The 25,552-nt window shown below is 25.0% G+C and overlaps 3 protein-coding genes across 6 annotated transcripts; 2 read left to right on the plus strand and 1 right to left on the minus strand.

Moving 5' to 3' along the window:
• The first annotated feature begins 155 nt into the window (after positions 1-155).
• On the plus strand, positions 156-14,225 carry msk (importin-7 msk). Its single transcript, XM_015331053.2, is given in 20 exon segments — positions 156-364; positions 2,039-2,120; positions 2,783-2,933; positions 3,011-3,169; positions 3,577-3,733; positions 4,231-4,421; positions 4,702-4,875; positions 5,278-5,423; positions 5,959-6,122; positions 6,211-6,289; positions 6,292-6,329; positions 6,426-6,752; positions 7,576-7,762; positions 7,836-8,059; positions 8,169-8,261; positions 8,342-8,568; positions 8,898-9,103; positions 9,577-9,849; positions 10,483-10,626; positions 10,743-14,225. Coding segments are annotated over 20 exon segments (3,174 nt in total). The 5' UTR covers positions 156-280; the 3' UTR covers positions 10,811-14,225.
• Positions 14,226-16,671: 2,446 nt separating this feature from the next.
• Positions 16,672-19,709, minus strand: UbcE2M (NEDD8-conjugating enzyme UbcE2M). The gene is made up of 4 exons (XM_015331054.2): positions 19,446-19,709; positions 19,265-19,359; positions 18,777-18,983; positions 16,672-18,247 (listed from the first exon to the last, which is right to left on the minus strand). The coding sequence occupies exons 1-4, from the start codon at positions 19,546-19,548 to the stop codon at positions 18,107-18,109; spliced, it is 546 nt and encodes a 181-aa protein (XP_015186540.1). The 5' UTR covers positions 19,549-19,709; the 3' UTR covers positions 16,672-18,106.
• A 177-nt stretch (positions 19,710-19,886) lies between these two features.
• Positions 19,887-25,398, plus strand: Oseg1 (intraflagellar transport protein Oseg1). Of its 4 annotated transcripts, XM_015331059.2 has the most exons (16): positions 19,887-20,410; positions 20,510-20,619; positions 20,696-20,816; positions 20,894-21,104; positions 21,194-21,267; positions 21,340-21,610; positions 21,704-21,865; positions 21,949-22,246; positions 22,315-22,685; positions 22,758-23,150; positions 23,233-23,647; positions 23,717-23,943; positions 24,015-24,402; positions 24,589-24,758; positions 24,836-24,997; positions 25,296-25,398. In XM_015331059.2, exons 1-16 carry the CDS (start codon positions 20,358-20,360, stop codon positions 25,380-25,382), a joined length of 3,513 nt encoding a protein of 1,170 aa, XP_015186545.2. In that variant the 5' UTR covers positions 19,887-20,357; the 3' UTR covers positions 25,383-25,398. The 4 variants fall into 4 exon arrangements, with proteins under 4 accessions (XP_015186545.2, XP_015186543.2, XP_015186544.1 ...); XM_015331057.2 differs by having other exon boundaries at positions 21,194-21,610; XM_015331058.2 differs by having other exon boundaries at positions 24,836-25,398.
• The last annotated feature ends 154 nt before the right edge of the window (positions 25,399-25,552 follow it).

The raw sequence follows: 25,552 nt of genomic DNA on the forward strand, positions 1-25,552 counted from the left end.
ATTTTAAATATTATTATATTAAAAATATAATTTATTTGAATTGATTAATAATAATAATAATAAAAAAAAATTGGACAATTATCACAGCACTTCTTATCTTCTTCCCTTTTAAGTATAACACAATCCTTGACCAAACGCAACAATTCAAGGCTTTTTAGTCGCCATGTTGTTTTGTCACGTGACGAGGTGGCAAAGAGGTGAATGCGCCGGGTCAAATTTATGAAGAACGGGAAAAAATTAACGCGTATTAACTGACACAATTATTTAAATATTTACGAAAATGGATCCTCGTAAATTAACGGAATTATTACGTGCTACTATTGACCCGACTCAACAGAAGCAAGCTGAGGATCAATTAAATCAGGTATTTCATATTGAAAAACGTGCTTCGGATACCTCCGATACTTCATGAACGAGACAACATGTGGCTTCGCTTTTGCCATTCGCTTCACTTCTTCTTCTTCTTTTTCTTTTTTCCTTTACTTAATTTTTTCACCTCTTTGCAATTCTATTATCTTTAACCTCTTATTTCATCTTTCACATGATTTTCACGAATATTTCGATTTTACGATCTCGTATATTCGATAAACAAAAAACTCTTATGCCCATGCATATTGATAAAAACGATTGGCAATGTTACCTTAACAGCCAATAGATTTGGCACATGTAAAATTTCATTGCTAAATTTTTCTATCCTCCTTTATCGAACATTTCGATATTAGAAATGTTCTTTCGATTAATAATATTATTTAATAATTTGTTTTAATATTATTTTCTTTTTTATTAAAATAACAGTTCATTTGACTTTTTTTTCTTTCCTTTCTTTTTTTTTTTTTTTAAACTAACCTCTTTCATATTTCCTTACTTTATATATTACCTTATGTTACATTATATTTTATGTTATTGAAAATATATATTGAAAAATATACATTAGTTTTTTTTTTTATATAAATAATTAAATTATGTAAAATATAATTATTAGATTAATTAATTTTTCATTAACATTGGAGCACATGCAAAAATTTGTTAACAAATTCTTTTTTTCTTTTTTTTTTTTTTTTTTTACATTACTTATCGAGCATTTTCATATTAACAAATTATCTTTGATTAATAATATTATTTAAATCTTTTTTTTTTTTTTTTAATTAAAATAACAGTTCATTTGACTTTTTTTTTTTTTTTTTTTTGAAACTAACCTCTTTTATATTATTTCCTTACTTTTATATGCTTCCTTTTTTCTTATATTTTACCTTATGTTACATTATATTTTATATAAGTTCAAATATGTAATAAATAATACATTATTTTTTATATAAATAATTAAATTATGTAAAATATAGTTGCTCAATTGACTTTTTCTTTTTTTTTTTAATCAATTTTTGTTTAACATATTTGACCTCCTATAAAATAATATTTATATATATATATATATATATATATATATATATATATATATATATATATATATATATATATGTTGTTACAAATACTAAAGTATATGCAAGATTAAAATTATTTTATAAATTATTAAAACATATTGATTATGATTATCTTGTTTTAGTAATTTAAAACAATATTTTCTTATTAAATTATATTAATTTATATATAATATATAATAATACATAAATTAAATTACAGCATTACATATTGTATTTAAGTTACAGCTTTTTGTTTAAAGCCTCAATAAAAATTTGTTTATGAATCTTGAATATTTGACCTATGCGCATTATATCTGTAACATTACATAATTTTCTCTTGTAACATAGATTAGTCATTCATACTGGAACATTCTTATTTTTTTTTTGTTTTTTTGTTTTTTACTTATATTATCAGCCATTAATTTTTTTGTAAGAATAAATATAAAATCTTAGAAATGATTTGTTATTTCAAATTAACAATCATTTCAAAGTGTTTCTTAGGTTTTTTTTTTAATATATAAAATATACTTGTATATTTTTATTTATGATAAATGAATATTTGTTCATAAAATTTATGAAATATAATGAATGTTTAAAAATATTCAAAATATGTTTTTCAGATTCACAAGATAATAGGTTTTGCACCAATACTTTTACAAGTAGTTATGTCAGCTGAAATTGACATGCCTGTTCGACAAGCTGGTAAGAGAAGAAATTCATTTATTATATTTACATGCACATGTGTTATGAAAAAAAAACACACACACGTACATGTGTTTTATACAGTTTATATTTTTTGGTATTATTAAAAAGATATTCAACTAAAATTGGAAACAATTTCTTTGAAAGTATGACAACGATATTATTATAATAAATATGTAAAACTGTATAATACAGTTAAAATTATAGATAAATGTATATACGTATCAAATTTTCGCATTATAATTCAATATGTGAACCAATGCCACCACCATATTTGGTCTTTCTTATGTTTATTATTCAGTTAGAATTATAAAACATATCACTAATTGTACATGTTATTATAATGCAAATGATATGAATGATAAATATGTAAAACTGTATAATACAGTTAAAGTTATAGATAAATGTATATACGTATCAACTCTTCACATTATAATTCCAATATGTCAAACCAATGCCACCATATTTGGTAATTTGTTTTTTATGTTTATTTGATTAGAATTGTAAAACATATCACTAATTTCACATGTTATTGTAATGTAAGTGGTTTTACATACTAATATTATTAAACAAGTAATCATAGTACGTAATAAGTACAGATTACATATATCAGATATAATACTGTAGTATAAATGTTATAAAACGTTGTTTGTGTTTTACAGGTGTTATTTACTTGAAAAATTTAATTACCACAAATTGGGCTGACAGAGAATGCGATCATGGAACTGTAGAATTTAGCATTCATGAGCAAGACCGTGCTATGTTACGTGATGCAATAGTAGACGCAGTTGTTCATGCACCTGATTTGTTAAGGTACGTATTTTCATAATATTTAATTGTTTATTTGAATATTGTTAATTTAACATTAATATTGATATTAATTTGTTTAGAGTGCAATTAGCGGTATGCATTAGCAATATAGTTAAACATGATTTTCCTGGAAGATGGACCCAAATAGTTGATAAAATTACGATATATTTACAAAACTCCGATGCTTCTTGTTGGCCTGGTGTTCTACTTGCTTTATATCAACTTGTTAAAAATTTTGAGTAAGTTTCATTAACACGTATCGTGCCATGTGTACCCCAAAGGTGGTACACAGTTGTATTTGTTCTTCAGACAATGTGTAAAAGAATATTTCTATTAAAATATTGATGCATTATTACAAAATGTTTTATAGAACAAAGCACGTAAGTTTGTTTAATTATTGTATCTACAATAATTAATAATTACATGTAATGGTTGATTTTATTGAAACAAAATGAAATTGTCTGAATGATAAGTCCAGGTAAAAAGGGTTGTAATAATGTGTTGAACGTGTTAATAATATCAATAATAATTGTTATTGTTTTACTTTTTACTTGACATCTTTTGTAATATTTGTTACTAGTAGGTTTGTCCTGGAAATAGATAAAAATTAATTGAATTTAATTATGTTCTTTTTTCTTTTTTTTAGATACAAAAAAGCAGAAGAAAGAGGACCATTAAATGAAGCAATGAATTTGCTTTTACCTATGATTTATCAATTGGTATTACGTTTATTACCAGATCCATCCGAACAATCAGTTTTACTTCAGACACAAATTCTAAAAATCTTTTTTGCCCTTACTCAGGTATTTATAGAAATAATAAATTTGATAAATTTTTTTTATAATTATTTATATGACATTATATTTTATTAGAAATGATTTAATTTGTATTTATTTTTTTTAATATATATATAGTTTTTTAATATAGTAATTTTATAATATAGTAATTTTATAATATAGAAATTTTAATATAGTAATTTAATTATTATTTTAATATATAATATATTAATACAGTAATTTCAATATAGTTACTTAATTTTAATTCTAATATAGTAGTTTTTATATAGTAATTTAATTTTAGTTTTAATATAGTAATTTTTATATATATATATAGTAATTTTATTTTAATTTTAATATAGTAATTTTTATATATAATATTTTAATTTTAATTTTAATATAGTAATTTAATTTAAATTTTAATATAGTAACTTGATTTTAATTTTAATATAGTAATTTAATTTTAATATATATTATATTAAACATTGTAATATATAATTTTTGTATTTTTTATTTTAATATAGTATACGCTGCCTTTGGATCTTATATCAAAAGAAGTATTCTCTCAGTGGATGGATATTGTGCGACAAGTAGCAGATAGACCAGTACCACCTGAGACTCTCAATCTTAATTTAGACGATGATGAACGTGTAGAACTTCCTTGGTGGAAATGTAAAAAATGGGCTTTGCATATTCTTCATAGAATGTTTGAAAGGTAATTTTTCTTATATTTACAACACGTTCTTCAGATCACATGTAAAAGAATATTTCTATTAAAATATTCATGCATTATTTACAAAATATTACATTTTGTTAATATGTAATTACATGTAAAATGTGGTTGATTTTGTTAAAGCCAAAATTAAATGGCTTGAATGACAAGTCAGATAAAAAAGGGAGGGGGGCTTGGCATGGAACGTTTTAAGAATATTAGACAAAATATTATTATATTATTTAATTACATTATATTATATTATATTTTATATTTTTTGTAGATATGGTAGTCCTGGTAATGTAACCAAAGAATATAAGGAATTTGCTGAATGGTATCTTAAAACTTTTAGCGCAGGTATTTTAGAAGTTTTGTTGAAAATTTTGGATCAATATAGAAGGAAAATTTTTGTCTCACCACGAGTTGTACAACAATCGATCAATTACATCAATCAAGGGTAAAAATTGATAATATATAATATTATAAATAATTAGGGGGGGGACCAGAAAGAAGTAATGTCGTTTCTACACGTATGTATATTTTTATATTTTAATTAAAAATCAATTAATTTTTATTGATCCAATATTATAAAATTCGCCTACCAGATGGAAATAGGTTATTGATAACGTGATTAATTAATTTAATTATTGATTTATAAATAAACATTTGTTAATAAGTAATTCGTTTAGGTTAAGTTTAGTTCAACGTTAGAAAACAACATTACTTTTCACAGTCCACCTAATATAATATTAAAAATATATATTATTATATAAATTCTTGTTTATTTTGTTGTTGTTGTTGTAAACTTAATATTTACATCGTTTAATGTAATATTATTGTTTTTATTTAAATACTGCAGTGTTAGTCATGCTTTCTCCTGGAAATTTTTGAAGCCTCATATGTTTGAGATCATTCGTGATGTACTATTTCCAATTCTTTCTTATTCCGAATCTGATCAAGAATTGTGGAATAGTGATCCACATGAATACATAAGGGTTAAATTTGGTAAGAAATATTTTTAACTATTATTATTATTATTATTATATAATAGTTATTATTGTAAAACATTCATTACATCATCATACATAAATTTTGTATCAAAATTTATATATAAATATTCTTTTTTTCTTTTGGTTTATTTTTTGGCCACTCTTCTTTTTTTTTTTTTTTTTTTATTTTTTTTGAACAAATGTTCCATCGAATTTGCTCGATAATAATCTGAACGACATGCTGCTTTATTAGCTATGCCATGTAAGTAATGTCCAAATTTATTATTATAATACAATGGACAGATAAAATTAATTTTTATCTGTCCATTGGTATTTGATCATATTAAAATGATATTATTTGGTTTGCCTTATTTTATCATTTTGTTTTTGTTTTTTTTTTTTCATTTAACACTTTCTAAGAAAGTACATAATAAAACCTATACACTTAAAATTTCAACATTAACAATGATTGTTATTTCTAACAAAGAACTTAGCAACACTTTTAAAATGTGCAATGATATAGTTTTTTTTTGTTTTGTTTATTATTTCAGATATATTTGAGGATTTCGTTTCGCCAGTAGTAGCAGCACAAACATTATTACATTCTGCATGTAAAAAACGAAAAGATATGCTTCAAAAAACAATGCACCTATGTGCGGAAGTTTTAACAAGTCCAAACGCTGAACCACGACAAAAAGATGGCGCATTACATATGGTAAAATTAATTTGAAAATCAATACAAATAATGGGATATACATTGTTTACATACAATTGTATAATTAATGTTTTTTTTTTTATCTTAGGTTGGAAGTTTGGCAGATGTTTTGCTTAAAAAGAAAGTGTACAGAGAACAAATGGATAAGATGTTAGTACAACATGTGTTTCAGAATTTAATAGTCCACATGGTCATATGCGAGCGAGGGTAATATAAACATTTCATTTTGTTAATAATTCATAATTTAAATATTAATAAAAATATGATCATAATTTTGTTTTGTTTTGTTTTGTTTTTTCTTAGGCTTGTTGGGTTTTACATTATTTCTCTGAAATAAGATTTAAACAAGAAGAAATTTTAATTGAAGCAGTTAGACTGACAACGAATGCTCTTTTAAATGACCGTGATTTGCCTGTTAAAGTTGAAGCTGCTATAGCACTTCAAATGTTTCTATGCTCGCAAGAAAAAGCTCAGAAATATATAGAACCACTTGTAAAGCAAATTACTCTTGAATTATTAGATATTATTAGAGATACGGAGAACGATGATTTAACTAGTGTTATGCAAAAAATTGTTTGTACATATACGCAACAACTAATGCCAATAGCTGTATCAATTTGTCAACATTTGGTAAATATAAATTATCTTTTTCCTCACACACATATATATATATATAAGTAATATACAGTATAGTAATATACACAATATAGCAATATACAGTATAGTAATATACAGTATAGTAATATACACAGTATAGCAATATACAGTATAGTAATATACACAGTATAGCAATATACACAGTATAGTAATATACAGTATAGTAATATACAGTATAGCAATATACACAGTATAGCAATATACACAGTATAGCAATATACACAGTATAGCAATATACAGTATAGTAATATACGCAGTATAGCAATATACACAGTATAGCAATATATACAGTATAGTAATATACACAGTATAGCAATATACAGTATAGTAATATACACAGTATAGTAATATACAATATAGTAATATACACAGTATAGTAATATACAATATAGTAATATACAGTAGAGTAATATACAGTAAGACCCCGCTTAACACGGGAAATACGTTCCAATAAGTTCCAGCGTTAAACGAGGCAACCTAACAAGGTCTTATGTAAATATGTAAAATGGGGATCAGTGAAAAAGAACAGAGAACTACACAAACAAATACAAAGGAGCGTTGAGAAAAATACATAGTGTACACCGTCGCTGTATAGTGCACTGCTTTTGATTGGTGCATGGCCGTTTCATTTGCACACATATACAACAAGTATTTATACAGTGTGTGATTTAGGGGAACCCCAATACTACCGCGTAATACTGAAACAGCGTTAATCGGGGTCTTACTGTATATATACAATTATATCATGAAAATATGTGTGTGAATAAAAATGAAATAATAAAATAATATTTTGTAGGCTGCAACGTTTAGTAAAGTTTTGGAAACTGATGAGGGTAGCGACGAAAAAGCCATAACTGCGATGGGTATTTTGAATACAATAGAAACCTTATTGAACGTGATGAAAAATGAACCCCTTATTATGGCACGATTAGAACCAACTGTTTTACAAGTAGTAGCCCATATATTCAGTCAAAGTGTCATGGGTATGTTTCTTATTTTTTTATTTTAAATAAATAATATATATATATATTATTTACAATGGTATTATGTTTATAGAATTTTATGAAGAAGCGCTTTCATTAGTCTACGATTTAACCCTCCAGTCAATTTCTGAAGATATGTGGAAAGTTTTGGAACTTATATATCAACTTTTCCAAAAAGATGGTTTTGATTATTTCACCGACATGATGCCAGCGTTACACAATTATATTATTGTAGATACACCAGCATTTTTATCCAATGAAAATCATATAATTGCTATGTTTAATATGTGTAAAGCAGTAAGTGTCTTCTTCTTCCTCTTCTTTTTTTTTTACAACTTAAAGACATTTGTGTGAACAATATTTTTCAAATATTATATCATTAATAACAAATTCTTTTGTTTATTAGGTATTAACTGGGGACGCAGGCGAAGATCCAGAATGTCATGCTGCAAAATTATTAGAAATTATTATTTTACAATGTAAAGGTCACATTGATCAGGTATATTTATATTACAGTTACATTGAATTTATCGAATTTGTCATTTTTTATTACTCATTTCATATTTCAATATTTTCCAGTGCATACCTTCATTCGTGCAATTGGTACTGGAACGTTTATTGAGAGAAGTTAAAACATCCGAATTAAGGACTATGTGTCTTCAAGTAGTAATTGCAACATTATATTATAATCCAGCTTTGTGTCTTGAAGCAATGGACAGATTACAAGGAAATCTTGGACAATCCACAGAACCAATTGCATCGCATTTTATTAAACAATGGATTCATGATACCGATTGTTTCTTAGGGTATACAATTTTTAGTATTATGTTAACAGGTTGAATGTCACGGGGATTACCGGTGACCGGTGTGCTCAGATTAATAGAAATATAGTCCGCATCGTGGCGCCACTGACAATCTCGGTAAAATTGGCGTGGCGCCACTGACAATCCCGGTAAAATTGGCGTGACATTCAACTTGTTAATTATACAGTATTATTTTAATAAATATATTATATATTTATTATTAACACAATATATGTTATTTGCAACAAATAAGAAGTTATATATATATATATATTGATAGTTATTGATTGAAGTAGATATTGTTATAATAAATTTGTATTGTTTGTGTTTAGGTTGCACGATAGAAAACTGTGTGTTCTTGGTTTATGCACATTGATTAGTATGGGTCCTGCTAAACCAAAAGCTGTAAACGAATGCGTTCAACGGATAATTCCATCCTTAATTTTATTATTCGATGGCCTCAAAAGAGCGTATGCCGCTAAAGTAGGAGACGGAGATGAAGAAGATAACGAAGATGAAGAAAGTGATATCGACGAAGGTATTTATTGTTATTCTTATTGATATATATATATGAGCCGTTTATTTTGAAAGTGGCTTAACTAAGGGGTGCCCCCCACGGGTTGCTGTGGCTCACAATCAGTCCGATACACACGTCTTTAAGTCAATTGCGATTATAAATTGAGATATAAACTATCCTATCTTTCAAGTTGGATAAACCGCACACAGTGTGCAAAATTTGATTAAAATCGGTTCAGTAGTTTAGGAGTTCATTAGGGACAAACAACGTGACACGTAATTTAAATATATTAAGACTAGTCATACTGTTTTAAGTGTATCTAAGGGTGTTCAATTTAATTATTAAGTGGTGTCAATATAATATTGTCTATTACTATTATTACGGTTGCTAACTTGACTTTTTTTTGAAAATAGAGTTCGGCCATTTTTAAAATAAACGGCTCATATATGAATTAAAAGTTTTAATGATGTAATTAAAATGAATGATATTTCTAGAAGTGTTGTCATCGGACGAAGATGAGATTGATGATACTAGTCAAGAATACCTTGAGAAATTACAAGAAAAAGTAACAATATCTTCGGTAACCCAAGGTTTTAACGTTACTGCCTCTATTCAAGATGGTAATGCAGATAATAGATCTGACGAAGATGATGACGATTCTGATTATGACGGAAATGAAGAAACAGCTCTTGAAAGTTATACTACGCCTTTAGATGCAGAAGATTCTAACCAAGACGAGTATGTTATCTTTAAAGAAGTTATGCAAAGTGAGTATTGATTTCATTTAATATTACATCAAAAAATTGATTGATGATGATTTTTATCGTTATGATATTAAACATTTGCATATCAGATAGAAAAAGGTTGTTGTTTAAATTTTGAGGTTAAAAAGATTAATATTATTTTGAGGTTAAAAAGATTAATATTATTTTGAGGTTAAAAAGGTTTATTATTATTTTGAGGTTAATATTATTATTGATAATTAATAATAAAAAAAAAACTTGTTTGAAAAATTTGTTTGAATTTTGAGGTTAAAAAGGTTAATATTATTTTGAGGTTAATATTATTATTGATTAATAATAATAAAAACTTGTTTGCAAAATGTATTTGTTTGAATTTTGAGGTTAAAAAGGTTAATATTATTTTGAGGTTAATATTATTATTGATAATTAATAATAAAAAAAAACTTGTTTTAAAAATTTGTTTGAATTTTGAGGTTAAAAAGGTTAATATTATTTTGAGGTTAATATTATTATTGATTAATAATAAAAACTTGTTAGTGAAAAATGTATTTGTTTAAATGTTGAGGTTAAAAAGTGACATTACTTGACAGTCCACCTAATATATATCTAATAATTGTATAAATATTATTAATATAACTTAATTATATATTATTTTAGATATCGAGAGAACTGACACAACCTGGTATAGGGCATTAACGGGTCATTTAAATGCTGATGAACGAAAAGCATTGCAAGAAATAATTGTTTTAGCAGATCAACGTAAAGCAGCAATGGAAAGTAAAAGAATTGAACAAAGTGGTGGTAATTATATTTTTGATTTTTCTTTAAAGTTCAATAAAATAATAATAATAATATCATAAAACTTAAAAATAATATTGTAAAAAAAATGTATTTTTGTTTTCTTTATTATTTTCTAGGATACGCTTTCCATTCTCAAACTATACCAACATCATTCAAATTTGGTGGAACACCTTTGAGTCGATAAGTATTTTTAATTATTTCTACTTGTATTGTATAAGTAAACAAATTACAAGGCATCTGAATTGAATACTAATAGTTAAATAATTAAAATGTGAATTGATTTTGAAAGAGAAGAGAAGAGAAGAAAAAAATAATTTGTGCATGTCCTATCTACTATTTTTATGTAAACCGATAGTAATTGGACAAGATTTTATTCTGATATCTCATCGATAATGCTTAATTATTAAAATAAATTTTCATTCAAATTATTGTATAACACACAATACTATACTATTGTTTCATTAGTCGAGACATTAGTAATCAATATTTTATTTGCCTAATGAGTGATGATGATGACGATGATGATGATAAAAGTGTATTATCATTTTAAATAGACATTCACAATATTCAAATAAAAATAAACAAAATATGACGAATTATTTGAAACAAATTTTGCTATTTGTCTAGTGAGCTTTTTGTACATAACTTCACATTATATATATTTATATAAATATATACATAAATAATAAATTCATTTATAAATTTTTCGAATTTAAAATTAATTTTGAAAAATAATAATAATAATAATAATAATAATAATAATAATAATAATAATAATAGCTTGCTAGACACACCTTTATTATTATTTTTTTTTTTTTTTTTGTATATTGTTAGTTACACGATATTTCTACAAAAAGAAAAAGAAAAAAAGAAAAAAAAAGAAAAAAAAAAAAGGAAAAAAATTTTTAAGTATGTATATTTGTTAAATGAAACTATGTTTAAAAAAAAAGAAGAAAAAAAAACACAAACAAAGAAAAAAATTGTTGTCGTACGAATTATTGAAAGGAAAAGAAAGGGACTGTTTTTTGAATTATATATATATATATATATATGACCAAAATTATTGCTTATTATAAAAACGTCATTTTATAATCATATCTTTACTTTATGAAAGCTTTTATTGTACACACATACATACAAACAGACACAAACACAACTATTGCTCCGCTTGTACAGATGCTGTTCTTTAATAAAAAGAAAGTAGAAGGGTTCCAAAGCTATTAAATATGATAAACCTAACCTATTAACCAATGATTTATTTTATCATTGGTTAATATCAAGATACACAAATACATTAATTATTTATATTAATGTTTATTTTCAATTTCTTGTAAAAAGTAAACTAACAATAAATGATATATATATATATATATATATATCTCGTAGAAACTATTTTTAATTTTGGAAATTAAATTACAAGTCAAATCAGTGTAAATATTTAAATCAAGTAAACAAAATGATGATAGTTAAATAATAATTGAAATATTCTAAAATTTGGATCGAGTTACAGAACACATGTTGAAATAAATTCATTAATGGTACTTATCATTGCATGTAAATAAATTTCAATGTAAAAAAAAAAAAAAAACAAAAAACAAAAGGAAAGTTCTTTCTTATGCTACATCTTTGAAAATAAAATACAAAGAAAATCTTTGATACTATTATTACTACTACAACATGTAACAAATTATTATTATTATTTATTGATTGATCATTTAAATTTATTTTATTTATGATGATTATTATTATTATTATTATTATTATTTATTAAAAGAATTAACATATTTGTAATTCATGTAACATTTCGTAATATAATTCAAATAATCCTTGTAGATTAACCCTTTGCACTCGAGACGATTTGTCGATTAAATTAGGTAAACACGTACTTTAAAGTCATTTATAAACAAACAAATATATACAAATAATCAAATTTCATTAATTTATTTATTTATATATCAAAAAAAAAAACAAGAAAATTTGAAAAATATATTTTGTAATTAGTTTTTGTTAAGATATTTCGTAAAACAATATCCAAGATGGATGCATCCTAGGTTTATCCGGACATGTATCAGAATAATATGTTATTTCTGGTCTACCTGCAGGTGTATTTACAATCAGAGTAAACCTTACAGACCCTTTTCGATCCTTTAAGTATTATCTTTAAGTAAATCTTAAAAGAAATATCGTATAACATATAATAAGGAGATTTGAAATCAGTCGGGCGCCGTATCGGCGCCTTTCGACTTCCCACTCTAAATCTACCAGACGTTCATTCGGTGTTTGAGAGCAAAGGGTTAATATTATAGTTTTATTCTTTGCACACACATACACACATGCAATTGTTTAATGAAAAAAAAAAAGAAGATACACTGTGACATAATTTTTTTATATTTTTGTTAATTAAAATAAGCTTTTGTAAAGTAAATTAATAGCAGCAAGCATAAAATTGCATATTTTAAACTCGATTAAATGATAACACTTATTTAATATTAAAAATAAAAATAAAAATATATAAATAAATAAATAAATAAATAAATAAATAACAGTAGAGTCGACAATTTAAAATGAACATGATTTATAGAAATAATTCTCTAATTAATTAAACAAAATACAAATACAACAAATCAGATTTATATAAATAAATTTCTACAACAATCCTTGAACACCTTCTTGTACCCTTTTTTCTAACTACAAAAAAAAACAACAACAACAAAATAACATTGAAATTTAAGACGTAACGTTTAAATATAAATTTGATTTATAAAAAAAAAAAACAAAAAAATATAAATAAATAAATTAATTAATTAATTAATAAATACATGTAAACAGAGAGAAAAAAGAAATACACTTGTAACATCAAAATAGAAGAATGAAGAGATTATTGATAAATTTAAAACAAAATTGAGAAAAAAAACACAAAAATTTATATATAAATTGAATTAATTTCTTGTCCGTATAATAATAAATGAATTATTCATTGTTAATTAATAGTTAAATCGTTTTTAATATATATATATTATACCAAATCTCTTAAATAGAACGATTGGGTGAGAGAGAGAGAGAGAGAGAGAGAGAGAGAGAGAGAGAGAGAGAGAGAAAGAAAGAAAAAAAGAGATTATTGTTCATCGTATTAAATTGGTTTTTTATAATTGCAATTAAAATGATAAATTAATTAATTAGTTTTTTTTTTCGTATATAACTATCAAATAAATTTACTATATTTAATTTGAAATAATAATTTATTTTGATCGTATTAAAAATATATAAGTATTTATTATATTATTATTGAAAAGATAAATGAAAATTTGTTTATATTACAATTGTAACCCTTTGCACTCCTCTGTCGTAGGACGCCCGCCATTTTGTCAGTTTCAGCTATCAAATGAAAAACTATATATTTATATAATATTTATATTTATATTTATATTTATTATATTATATTATATTATATAATATAATATAATATAATTATAAATATAAATTTTATTTAAATATAAAAATAATTATAAATAATATCAACAATATGTAATACAATATTATATATAAATATCATTGTATAAAATTGTTATTTATACAAAATATATTAATATCAAATTTTATTTTCTTTTATCACTCTAACTAAAATAACAATAAATTAAATAAATGAATTAATAATAACATTATAAGATCTTTTTTTTTTTTTTTTTTTTTTTTTATTATTAGTAAAACAAAAGTTTATTTTTCAGATGCATCAATGAAAAAAACATTCAGAGTGCAAAGGGTTAAATGTCTCTTTTCTTATTTCACTCTATAATATATGTCATGAGGGCTTACAGAATTTATTATAATCGTAATAATATTTGTTAAAAATTGTTTTTTAATTAATTAATTAATTTTTTCTTTTTTTTTTTTGTTTTACTCACGTCTAGACAAATATTTTCATTTTTGTTCAAAATTTTTGTGATATCTTGAAAAATTCATTTGCAAGACACATTTTGAGAAATTCTTTGTTCTGTGTTTTTAAAAAAATTGTTTTTTTTGATACATAATAAGTATATAAAAGTTAAAGGAACCTTTTATATATATATATATATATTGCACATATCTTTTTTTAATATTGTTTTTTTTTTTTATATTTCAAGTAACAATTATTCCTTATTGAAATGAAATCAATGTAATTATTAAGTATTTCTATAATATTACCACACTCTAACAAATGTTAATAACAATATTAATAAACATTTGACGAATGGTTTTTTTTTTTTTAATTTTCATTGAAGGAAAGTATTCAAAAGTTATAAGTGCCTCGAAACTATAATAATTATACGTGAAATCTTAATTTCAAAAGATATATGAGACGTTTGTTCATATATTGCAAAGAATATAACAAGTCAAACTAAAGAAAAACAAAATAAACATAAAAAATAATAATAAAGAAAACAAAAAGAATGCTAAGTTATTTTTTAGTTAATAAGTTTTTACCACCATATTGTAATTACTAATATTAACAAATTATTAATAATCAATAGGAGGAGAAAGAAAGAGAGAGAGAGAGAGAGAGAGAGAGAGAGAGAGAGAGAGAGAGAGAGAGAGATGAATAATCTTTATAAAAAAAAAAAAAAAAATCATTCCATTTTTATTAATATTAATTTGTTGTTTTTAAATTAATGCTCAATGACATATTTATACATATATATATATATATATATATATATGTATAAATGTATAAAAATTGTATTAGAAATATATGTAACCAGTAAAAAGACACACGAATTTTTGAAATATTATTGTAAGTAAAGGTAAGAAAAAAAACAAAAGAAATACATCATCCAATTCTAAATTTAACTAGGGGTGCCCTGCCACACGTTTCTGTGGCTCACAATCAGTCCGATACACACGTCTTTAAGTCAATTGCGATTATAAATTGAGATATAAACTATCCTATCTTTCAAATTGGATGAAACTGCACACAGTGTGCAAAATTTGATTAAAATCGGTTCAGTAGTTTAGGAGTTCATTGCGGACAAACAACGTGACACGTAATTTATATATATATATATATATATATATATATATATGAGATAATGCATACGTAATTATTATTATCATTTTTATCAGTTTAATCATTCTCTTGATCTTCTCTATTAAAGAAATACTTCAATGTTTTTGTTAATATTATCCTACAAGGTCATCGCATTATTCACTTATCATTAAAATTAGAATTTTAAATTACTCTTTTTCGTTTTTTTATTTTCGCAATTAAAGTAAATTATAATTAGTCAATTTCTAAATAAATTTGTTCATTTTTTTATTATCATTACTATTATTATTTTATAATTACAAATAAAAAAAAAATCGTTTATTTTTTTTTTTTTTTTTTTTTATATACAACACATTTTTCATTTATCTGTTATTATTATATTATTATATATTATACATATATATATATAATAATCGTACGAATATTAATCATTTTTATAAAAAAAAAAAAAAAGAAAACGAAATTTTAAACAAATCTACAAATAAAAAAAATAATGAGATTAATTATTAAAACCAAAAAGAAGAAATATGTTTTTTTTTTTTTTTTTTTTAATTATTAAATGGTTTTGGTATATGAAATTTAAACAAGATCGCAATTTTTGAGGACGTAAAACACATTTTTTTTCCTTTTTTTTTTTATATGACCATACAGATTGTAAATACAGATTGTTACGGCATGATATTTTTTTGTTGTTGTATATTTAAATATTTATATATATATATATATATATGAGACAATTAATATAAAGATAATTTTATTTATTTATTTATTTATTTATTTGAATTTTATCTCATCTTATAATAGAATTTTCTTTTTTTTTCTTTTTTTTTTGTTCTTTTCCGAAATTTTTTCCAAAATGCTTATAACATTATTCATTCATTTATTTATTTATTTCGTTTGTTATTTTTTTTATATGTACATTTATTTTTGAAATTAGAATATATGTATATATATATATATATATATATATATTTATATATATATCGTTTTAAAAAGCTTGCTTTTTTTTTTGTTTTTTTTTGGGGGGGGGGGGTAATTAGAACAAACAATTTGATGTAAAAGATCGATCATGCCCTTATATGATTGTTAATATATATATATATTTTTTTTTTGTTATTTTTTGTTTTGTTTTATACGAAAATTACAATTGTCTACTATATATATATATATATATATATATATATATATATATATATATATATATATGTATAATAATAATTGAAAATTTCTTTCATCTATTATTATTATTATTATTATTATTTCTTATTGCATAGAAATGGAACGCGTTTTTATGCATTACAAATGTTTACAACTTTCTTACGTCCTCCTCCTCCCCCCGTTGGCAAAAAATGGCGATTGATGTCTTTTTTGTTTTGTTTTTTTATTATTATTTTTTTTAATATTTATATATATATATATATATATATATATATATATGTATATATATATATTTTATTATATGTGCAATCTTCTTTGCCAAATGAAATAAAATATCTGTTATTCTATAACAGCCTTACAGTCCACCTCAGTCATTGTTTATAATATTGAATTATACATGTGCACTGTATACACAACATATATACATAATAAATAATACATATATATATATGTATATACAATGCATATATATAATTTAAAAAAAAAAAAAAAAAAAACTGAAGATAAACTTCGATGGGATAGGTGCTGCTGCTGCTGTTGCTGCTGGTAATTATTATTATTATTATTATTTTTTTTTTTTTTAATAGATTAATAAATGTGATACATGAAAAAAAAAACATATATTATGATTATACATTTAATTGAAAAAAATTATGACAATGGTAGTAGAAAAAAAAAAAAACAAAAAAAATATAAAATAAAATAAAATAAAATAAAATAAAACAACAAAAATCTAGCTAAAAAAAAAATAGTTTATAAATATATCTAATGACTAAGGTCCACTCTGAGTTTGTAAATATCATGAAAAATTAGTCAGCAACACCTATTTTAACAAAGAGGGGAATGCTCACTATAAAATTGATCTATCATTCTTCAATTGCATTCCACAAAATTCACACTAAATTATCATAAATCATATGCCATGGCCAAAACAACGTATCTTGATTATACAATAATTTGTTAACATAAATAATAAAACTATATATATATATGTGTATATATATATATGTATATATGTTTGTATATATTCAACATTTTTGATAAAGATTATAATTGAAAATATATAAATTGTATTTTTCTTTTTTTTTTTTTTTTTTTTTTTAATGAAACTGACGTATATATAGGCCTGGCAAAATATCAAGAAAATAAATGTGTATAAGGTGGTAAATCACGCAATTAACAGGATTTTCATAGTTCTCCTATCTATGCCCTGTATGTGTTGAGTGTGTTAGGATATTTTTTTTTTTTCCCCAAAGTGAGTCCCTAAAGAAATGTGTACAGTAACAATGATGGAATACTGTATCACTTGAGACACCGTTCGAAACAAAGTGTTCCTACGTAACCACCTCTCATAGCTTTTGCTACATTTTGTTCGAATACTCTTCTGTTATTTTGTAATACTTCTGCAGCATCTTTATTAAGAGGATCTTCTGGATTGGGTTCCTAAAATAATATTATTATTAATATCACTTCAATTACTTTATAATTCATTATAAATTTAATATACAGTATGTGACTAAACAAACATTACTGAATGGTTGTATGAAAAATCTGCTACTGTAACAACAGTGAATACATTTTGAACACATGTTGTATCTATACAGTTAAATACGTGTTTTAATGAGATATATATCGATGTATGTGTTAGTACTGTTTGTTTTGTTGCATACTGTACCATAAATACATATGTAGGATTCATATGAACAAAATGTCACTTGAATTCAAATCTTCTACTTTCTAACCTAATTCTTATTTGTAACAAAGTTGTTTGATCCCACATATATCAAATGAAATGAACCCCTCGCACTATAATTTAACAAAGTTGCGTCAGTCTTTATGTTAAAACCCATAACATTCACCACAAGTAACACCAATGTTTCTCATATTTGAATCATAAACTTTATCACAAGTATTATGTGTTGTTATAGTGCAAGAGGTTAATCAAAAATAATCAAATATGATTAACCCATACTAGAAAAAGGTACTGAAGTCCATAAACAATAGAATTAATAGTTAGAACAGGTTTCCAGTCTTCTCTTAAGATATTCAAACACACGTTGCCTTCTAAGTCAATATTGGGATGATATACTTGAGTTTCACATTTAACTTTAGGTGGTTCGTGAGGGTAATTTGGTCCAACTTTAAAACTGAATACAAATCTACCACCTCTATAAAAACCCTGAAAAATATTATTCAATGCAGATTATAATGCAGAGGTTGAATTGATCTATAATATATATACATATATATATATACATATATATATACATATATATACATATATATATATAGAATAGTCAATAAGAGATTAAATGACATAAATATTATATCTTTTACCTTGTATTGTTATTGTTATTGTTATTGTCAGTAGTATTGACATATTAATTACAGTTATATTATGAGAGACATATTAAAAACGTAAAAGTATATGAAATTGTTGTTATCAAATGAAAGCCCTACCTCATCTGGACAAATAATTAATTTAAAACTCAATAAATCATCGGGATCGGGAAACTCCGTACCGCATGTTTTTGGTAAATTAAGTTCGTTAATATCTGTAAAAATAAATATTATAATGAATATTTATTAATTGATAATAATTTATATATAATTTATATTGGTATTGCGCCGAATCGAACACCTTTCGTTATTCTCAGCTGTGCTGCTGATGCCTTTTTCTGGGTCCCAGCCTTTGGTGACTCGCCATCTTTTTTCGCTTGTTTCAACGAAAATAATTTGATCATGTTAAACTAGAACTTTGACTGCGATAAAAAGAATACATACAAAGGGAATTAATTATACTAATTTGGTGAAAAAATCGTATTGAAGGGGGTGCAAATTAAATCTACGTTTAACTTGCGATATCTTTGACAACACGATTTACCGCATTCGGAGACGTTCTCCCGACTAATGTCACATGGACAGATATTTATGACTTTGCTAAATTCACGGCGTACAACGTTTACCTCGATTCGCATGAAGTTATATGAAGAAACCTATATATATATATATATATATATATGTTGTCTCTTTCACTCTTTCACTATTTTCCTTAGTGCGAATGATATCAAGTAAATGTTTTTTTTTTTATAATATTGACCAATCAAATTTTAGAATATTATATTACGATTTTATCGACGGAGTTGTTATTATCGATTAATAGATTTTTGCCGCGAAATTTAAATGCTAATTTAAATGCTAATTTTTAAATGCTCATTTTCAACCAATAAAAAAAAATATATATATCACACATTTCACTCACGCTAAATAAATTGTTAAATTGTTAACAAAATTGTATTAAATATTCATATTATATGTTTATATTAAATTTTGTGTGAATAAATTATATTTAAATTTAAATATTACAAATTATTGAAATATTCATTTAATTCATTTTCTTCCATATTGAAACTTGTGTTACCCTGGTAACCAAACAATTTCAAAACAAATCTAACGTTAATTTATATTGTTGAAGAGAAATTAAATAATTGATGATAATGAACATTGTTAGTATTGTTTAATAAAGAAATATATAAATATAGATTTATTTATAATGAGGGCACATCCAGCATGGGTTGATAAAGTTCAAGATAAATTAGAACAATGGTAAATATTAGTTTCAAATATGACATTACTATTATATATTTTATCAAATATTGTTTATACATTTGTAATATTAAATTAAAATCTATTTTTTCTCCACAGTATATATGATTTATGTTTTAATCCTGATGGTACACAATTAGTCGTTGCAGCAGGACATCAAGTTTTAGTTTATGAAACTACTGGTGGTGCTTTGGTACAACCATTAAAAGGTAATAAAATATAATTTTGTATTTTATATATATTATTTATAAATTTAATGAATTATAAATAATAATTGTTATATAGGTCACAAAGATACAGTTTATTGTGTATGTTATGCAAAAGATGGTAGAAGATTTGCATCAGGTAGTGCAGATAAAAGTGTCATTATATGGACTTCCAAATTAGAAGGAATATTAAAGTACTCGTAAGTCATATTTTTGCTAAAATCAAAAGAAAAATTAATAACATTCATATAATATAATTTTAATATTAAATGTATAGACACAATGAAGCTGTTCAAGCGATGCAATTTAATCCTGTATCACATCAGTTACTCAGTTGTTCCCTTTCCGACATTGCATTTTGGTCAGCTGAACAAAAAGCGGTACAAAAACATAAATCTGGTGGAAGAGTTAATTGCTGTGCGTGGACTTTGGATGGCCAATATTTAGCCATTGGTTTAGCAACCGGTTATGTTTCTATCAGAAATAAGGTTTATCAATTTCTATTATTATTATCATAACTTTTGTTTTAAAATACATTTATCAAATGTAATATTTAATTTTGCAATTGTTTATTTAGAATGGTGAAGAAAAGATACGCATTGAAAGACAAACAGGTGTACCCATCTGGAGTTTAGCATGGAATCCTTTACGGTATGATTGTATTATACAATTTGTATGTACAAATATGTACAATACGCTGTATAAAATGTCTTTCATTTACAGGGATGATGTCGCAGATATTTTATGTATCGCAGAATGGAATGGAATTATTTCATTTTATACAATCAATGGAAAACCTATTGGAAGAGAACGAACAGTACATTTTACACCTTTAAAAATTACATACTTTCCTGATGGTCAATATATTCTTGTTTCTGGTAGTAACAAACAATGTCTTTTGATGACTCATGATGGTATACAACTTGCTGTTGTTGGTAACACGTTTTCTTCATGGGTTTGGAGTTGTGCGGTTCATCCATCTTCTTCACATGTTGTAGGATATCTTTTTCTAAAAAAAAAAAGAATAATAAATAATCAGTGGATATATAATAGTAATATTTAATATTTAAATAAATGTTGTTTTAAGGCACTCGGTTGTCAAGATGGAACAATAACTTATTTACAATTATCGTGGAACGTTGTACATGGATTGTACAAAGATAGATACGCTTACAGAGAAAATATGACTGATGTTATAATCCAACATTTAGTAACAAATCAGAAAGTTCGTATCAAATGTAAAGACTTGGTACGTATGTCATAATATATTTTAATATTTTAATTGTTTTATTTTTTTGTTTAATACAATTTTTAACAAATATTTTTTCCTAGGTTTGTCGTATCGCTGTATACAGAAACAGACTTGCTGTACAGTTACCAGAACGTGTAATAATTTATGAACCATCTGGAAACAGTGAAGGAATGCATTATCGTATACGTGAAAAACTGAATCAAACAATTAATTGTAATTTATTAGTTATTACAACAAATCATTTGGTGTTATGTTTAGAAAAACGATTACAATGTTTATCTTTCACTGGTATTGTTGAAAGAGAATGGATTCTTGATGATCTTATAACTTATATCAAAGTAGTGGGAGGTCCTGCTGGTCAGGAATGTTTAATTACAGGTAAGGAAGTAAAAAAACCAATGTAATATATTAATATAATTATTAACAAAATATTATTGCATTATCAGGTTTAAAAACAGGACACGTAATTAAGATTTATCTGGATAATCCATTTCCTGCACATTTGGCAAAAGTAGAAGGATCAGTAAGATGTTTGGATATAAGTTCTTTAAAAGAAAAAATGGCGGTTGTCAGTGAAAATGGAGTACTTTCCATATTCGATTTATACACGGAAGAAAAATTACAAGATTTTCAAGATGTTACAAGTGTTGCTTATAATAGTGCTTCCGAAGATATAATGTGTTTTTCTGGCAATAATTATCTTGCGATTAAAGTTGCTAATTTTTCTGAATATCGACAGAAATTTTCAGGATTCGTTGTTGGTCACAATGGTTCTAAATTGTATTGTTTAAATGGTTCAGCTGTTATTATCTTAGAGGTATAAAACATCAAACATTAATTATATTTCATTTACATGTTTACATAACTGTTAATTTAATATTTTATTCAGGTACCACTTTCATTGTTCATGTATCAATACTTAGACATTGGATTATTTAAAGAAGCTTATGAAGTAGCTTGTCTTGGTGTTGCTGAATCAGATTGGCGAGCATTAGGTGTTGCTGCATTGGATAATTTAGAATTAAATATAGCTTATTCTGCTTTTGCTCGTATTAAAAATTTACGATACATTGAAGTAGTATCTGAGGTAGAAGAAAAATTAAAATCAGGTGAATGGGGTAAAGAAGCGTGTATGGCTATAGCTGCTGCAGCTATGGGTAGATTAAAAGATGCAGCTAAATTGTATCAAAAAGCTGGTTTGCAACAGTATGCTAGAGACATGTATTCTGATTTACGTATGTTTGATATTGCTCAAGAATTTATAGCAAGTGGTAATACTCAGGTAATTAAGAATTGTATTTCATTGTATATGAATGATCTCTGAACAAATATTTGAATACAATTAAACTTCAATTTTTGTTTAGGATCGTACCATTTTGTTACGTCGACGTGCAGAATGGGCTAAAAGTTTAGGTGAACCACGTGCAGCTGCTGAAATGTTCTTTTCAGCTGGTGATACACAACGTGCTATTAATATCATTGCTGAATATGGTTGGATTGATATGCTTATCAAAGTTGGTAGACAATTGGACAAATCTGACAGAGATAATTTATCTCTGATCGCTAAGATATTGAAACAATTGGGTGCTACTCATGGAGCAGCTGAGATTTTTAGTAGATTGGGTGATGATCCTGACGTAGCTGATGTACTTGTCGATGCACAAGCTTGGCCTGAAGCTTTTGAACTTGCTGAAAGAAATCCTAAATTAAAATCACGAATATATGGACCATATGCTAGATGGTTGGCAGAAACTGGTCGTTTTTCGGAAGCACAAGAAGGTTATTATACCTATTATTCATTTATTTATTTAATTGTGATATGTTTATTTAATTAATTTGGTTTTTTAGCTTTTCAAATGGCTGGTCAACCTGAAGAATCGGTTAGCGTATTAACGAGCTTGGCTGACAATGCCATTGCTGAAAAAAGATACCGTGATGCTTGTTACTTTTATTGGCTTTTATCTCAGCTTAGTCTTAATTTGTCAAAAAATACAGAAGAAATAAAAGCTATGTATTTGTCATATTACAATAAAGCTGACATTTATTATGCGTATCATGAGATACACAAATATTTGGTAAGATTGATTGATTTTTTTCTTTGATGAATTTTTTTTTGATATGAATTTCAATATTATTTTGATTTCAGGAGGAACCATTTACATCTTTAATGCCAGAAGCATTATTTAATATATCAAGATATTTATTATTAAAAACCCAAGGCATTCAATTAGAAGGTGTATCCAAATTAAAAATAATGTACACTTTAATCAAACAAGCTCGTTTGTTGGGTGCCAACAAATTAGTTATGCAATTACTCGAACAATTGCGTTCAATGAAAATTTCGAAAAACCTTCTTGCAGAAGTTGAAACTTCAACTTTAGCTGCTAGAGCTTATCCATACAGAGATCCTGAAGAATTATTACCATTATGTTACAAATGTTCAACGTTCAATCCACTTTTACCGATAGATAACAATATTGGTAGCAAATGTATACAATGTGGCCTTAAATTTCAACATTCATTTGTTATGTTTGGTAAATTGTGAATTTATCTATTTTAATTAACCCCCTTTCGTTTCGGGCGCCGTATATATCCGGCAACTGAGCGATGACTTGTGCGTACGGGCGCCGGATATATCCGGCAACTGTGCGATGACTTGTACGTACGGGCGCCGGATATATCCGACATAATAATATTAAAATAATATTTTATTGTTATAGAAATTCTACCATTAGTTGAATTTGAATTAGAGGAAGGTATTACCGATCAAGAAGCAGAAAAATTAATAGAAGAATCATTGTCATTATCGAATACGTCAACTACTGAAGATCAACTTACTGTATTTCCTAACGAAACAGATCTTTTTACAGCACGTTTAATAAAATACGAGGTATAATCAAAACATTTTTATATAAACGTTTAGTAATCTGATTTTTTGTTAAATAAATAATTTGTTTTGTTCTTTAGGAGAAAACAGATGATTCCACAGTTATTGTTGGACGAAGTGTATTGAAAAGTATGGATCCATCATCGGTTTTAATAGTCAAATGGCCAAAACCATTTAAGACAAAATATTTTAGAAATCTTTTGCCTGATCTTCAAGTAGTATTATGTAAATCTTGTTTGAAAGTAAGTAACATGTTAACACTTTGCACTCGAGTAACGCTGATACGGCGTCTGGCAGATTTAAATGGCAACTCGAGTGGCGCTGATACGGCGCCCGACTGATTTCAAGTTTGCTTATTTACCATGTCTGATAAGATATCTCTTTTAAGATACACTTAAAGATAATATTTAAAGTCTCGAGTTGCTGATTAGCGCAAATGAAAAAGGACCTCGAGTGCAAAGGATTCAATTATTTAACACATGTAACGTGTAACATTTTTATAAATAATAATAATAATAATAATAATAATCAATCTTTCAGCTATTTCATTCGGACGATTATGAATTGGCAATACTAAGATATGGTCATTGTCCATTTTGTAGAACTTCGCACACGTCAAAAAGTTAAAAATAATCAAATTATTGATGCAAATGCATGAAATATTTACATGCATTATTTTGTAAATGAAAAAAAAAACACAAAAAAATATTTTACAAATTTATATCATTTAATGATATGTTAGATAAACTATTCAATTTTATTACTGTTAAGATATTTTTTAAGATGTATATATATAT

This window comes from Polistes dominula, unplaced genomic scaffold (assembly GCF_049000335.1).
Source record: "Polistes dominula isolate Pdom_NZ unplaced genomic scaffold, Pdom_raw_medaka contig_80, whole genome shotgun sequence".
NCBI lineage: Eukaryota > Metazoa > Arthropoda > Insecta > Hymenoptera > Vespidae > Polistes > Polistes dominula.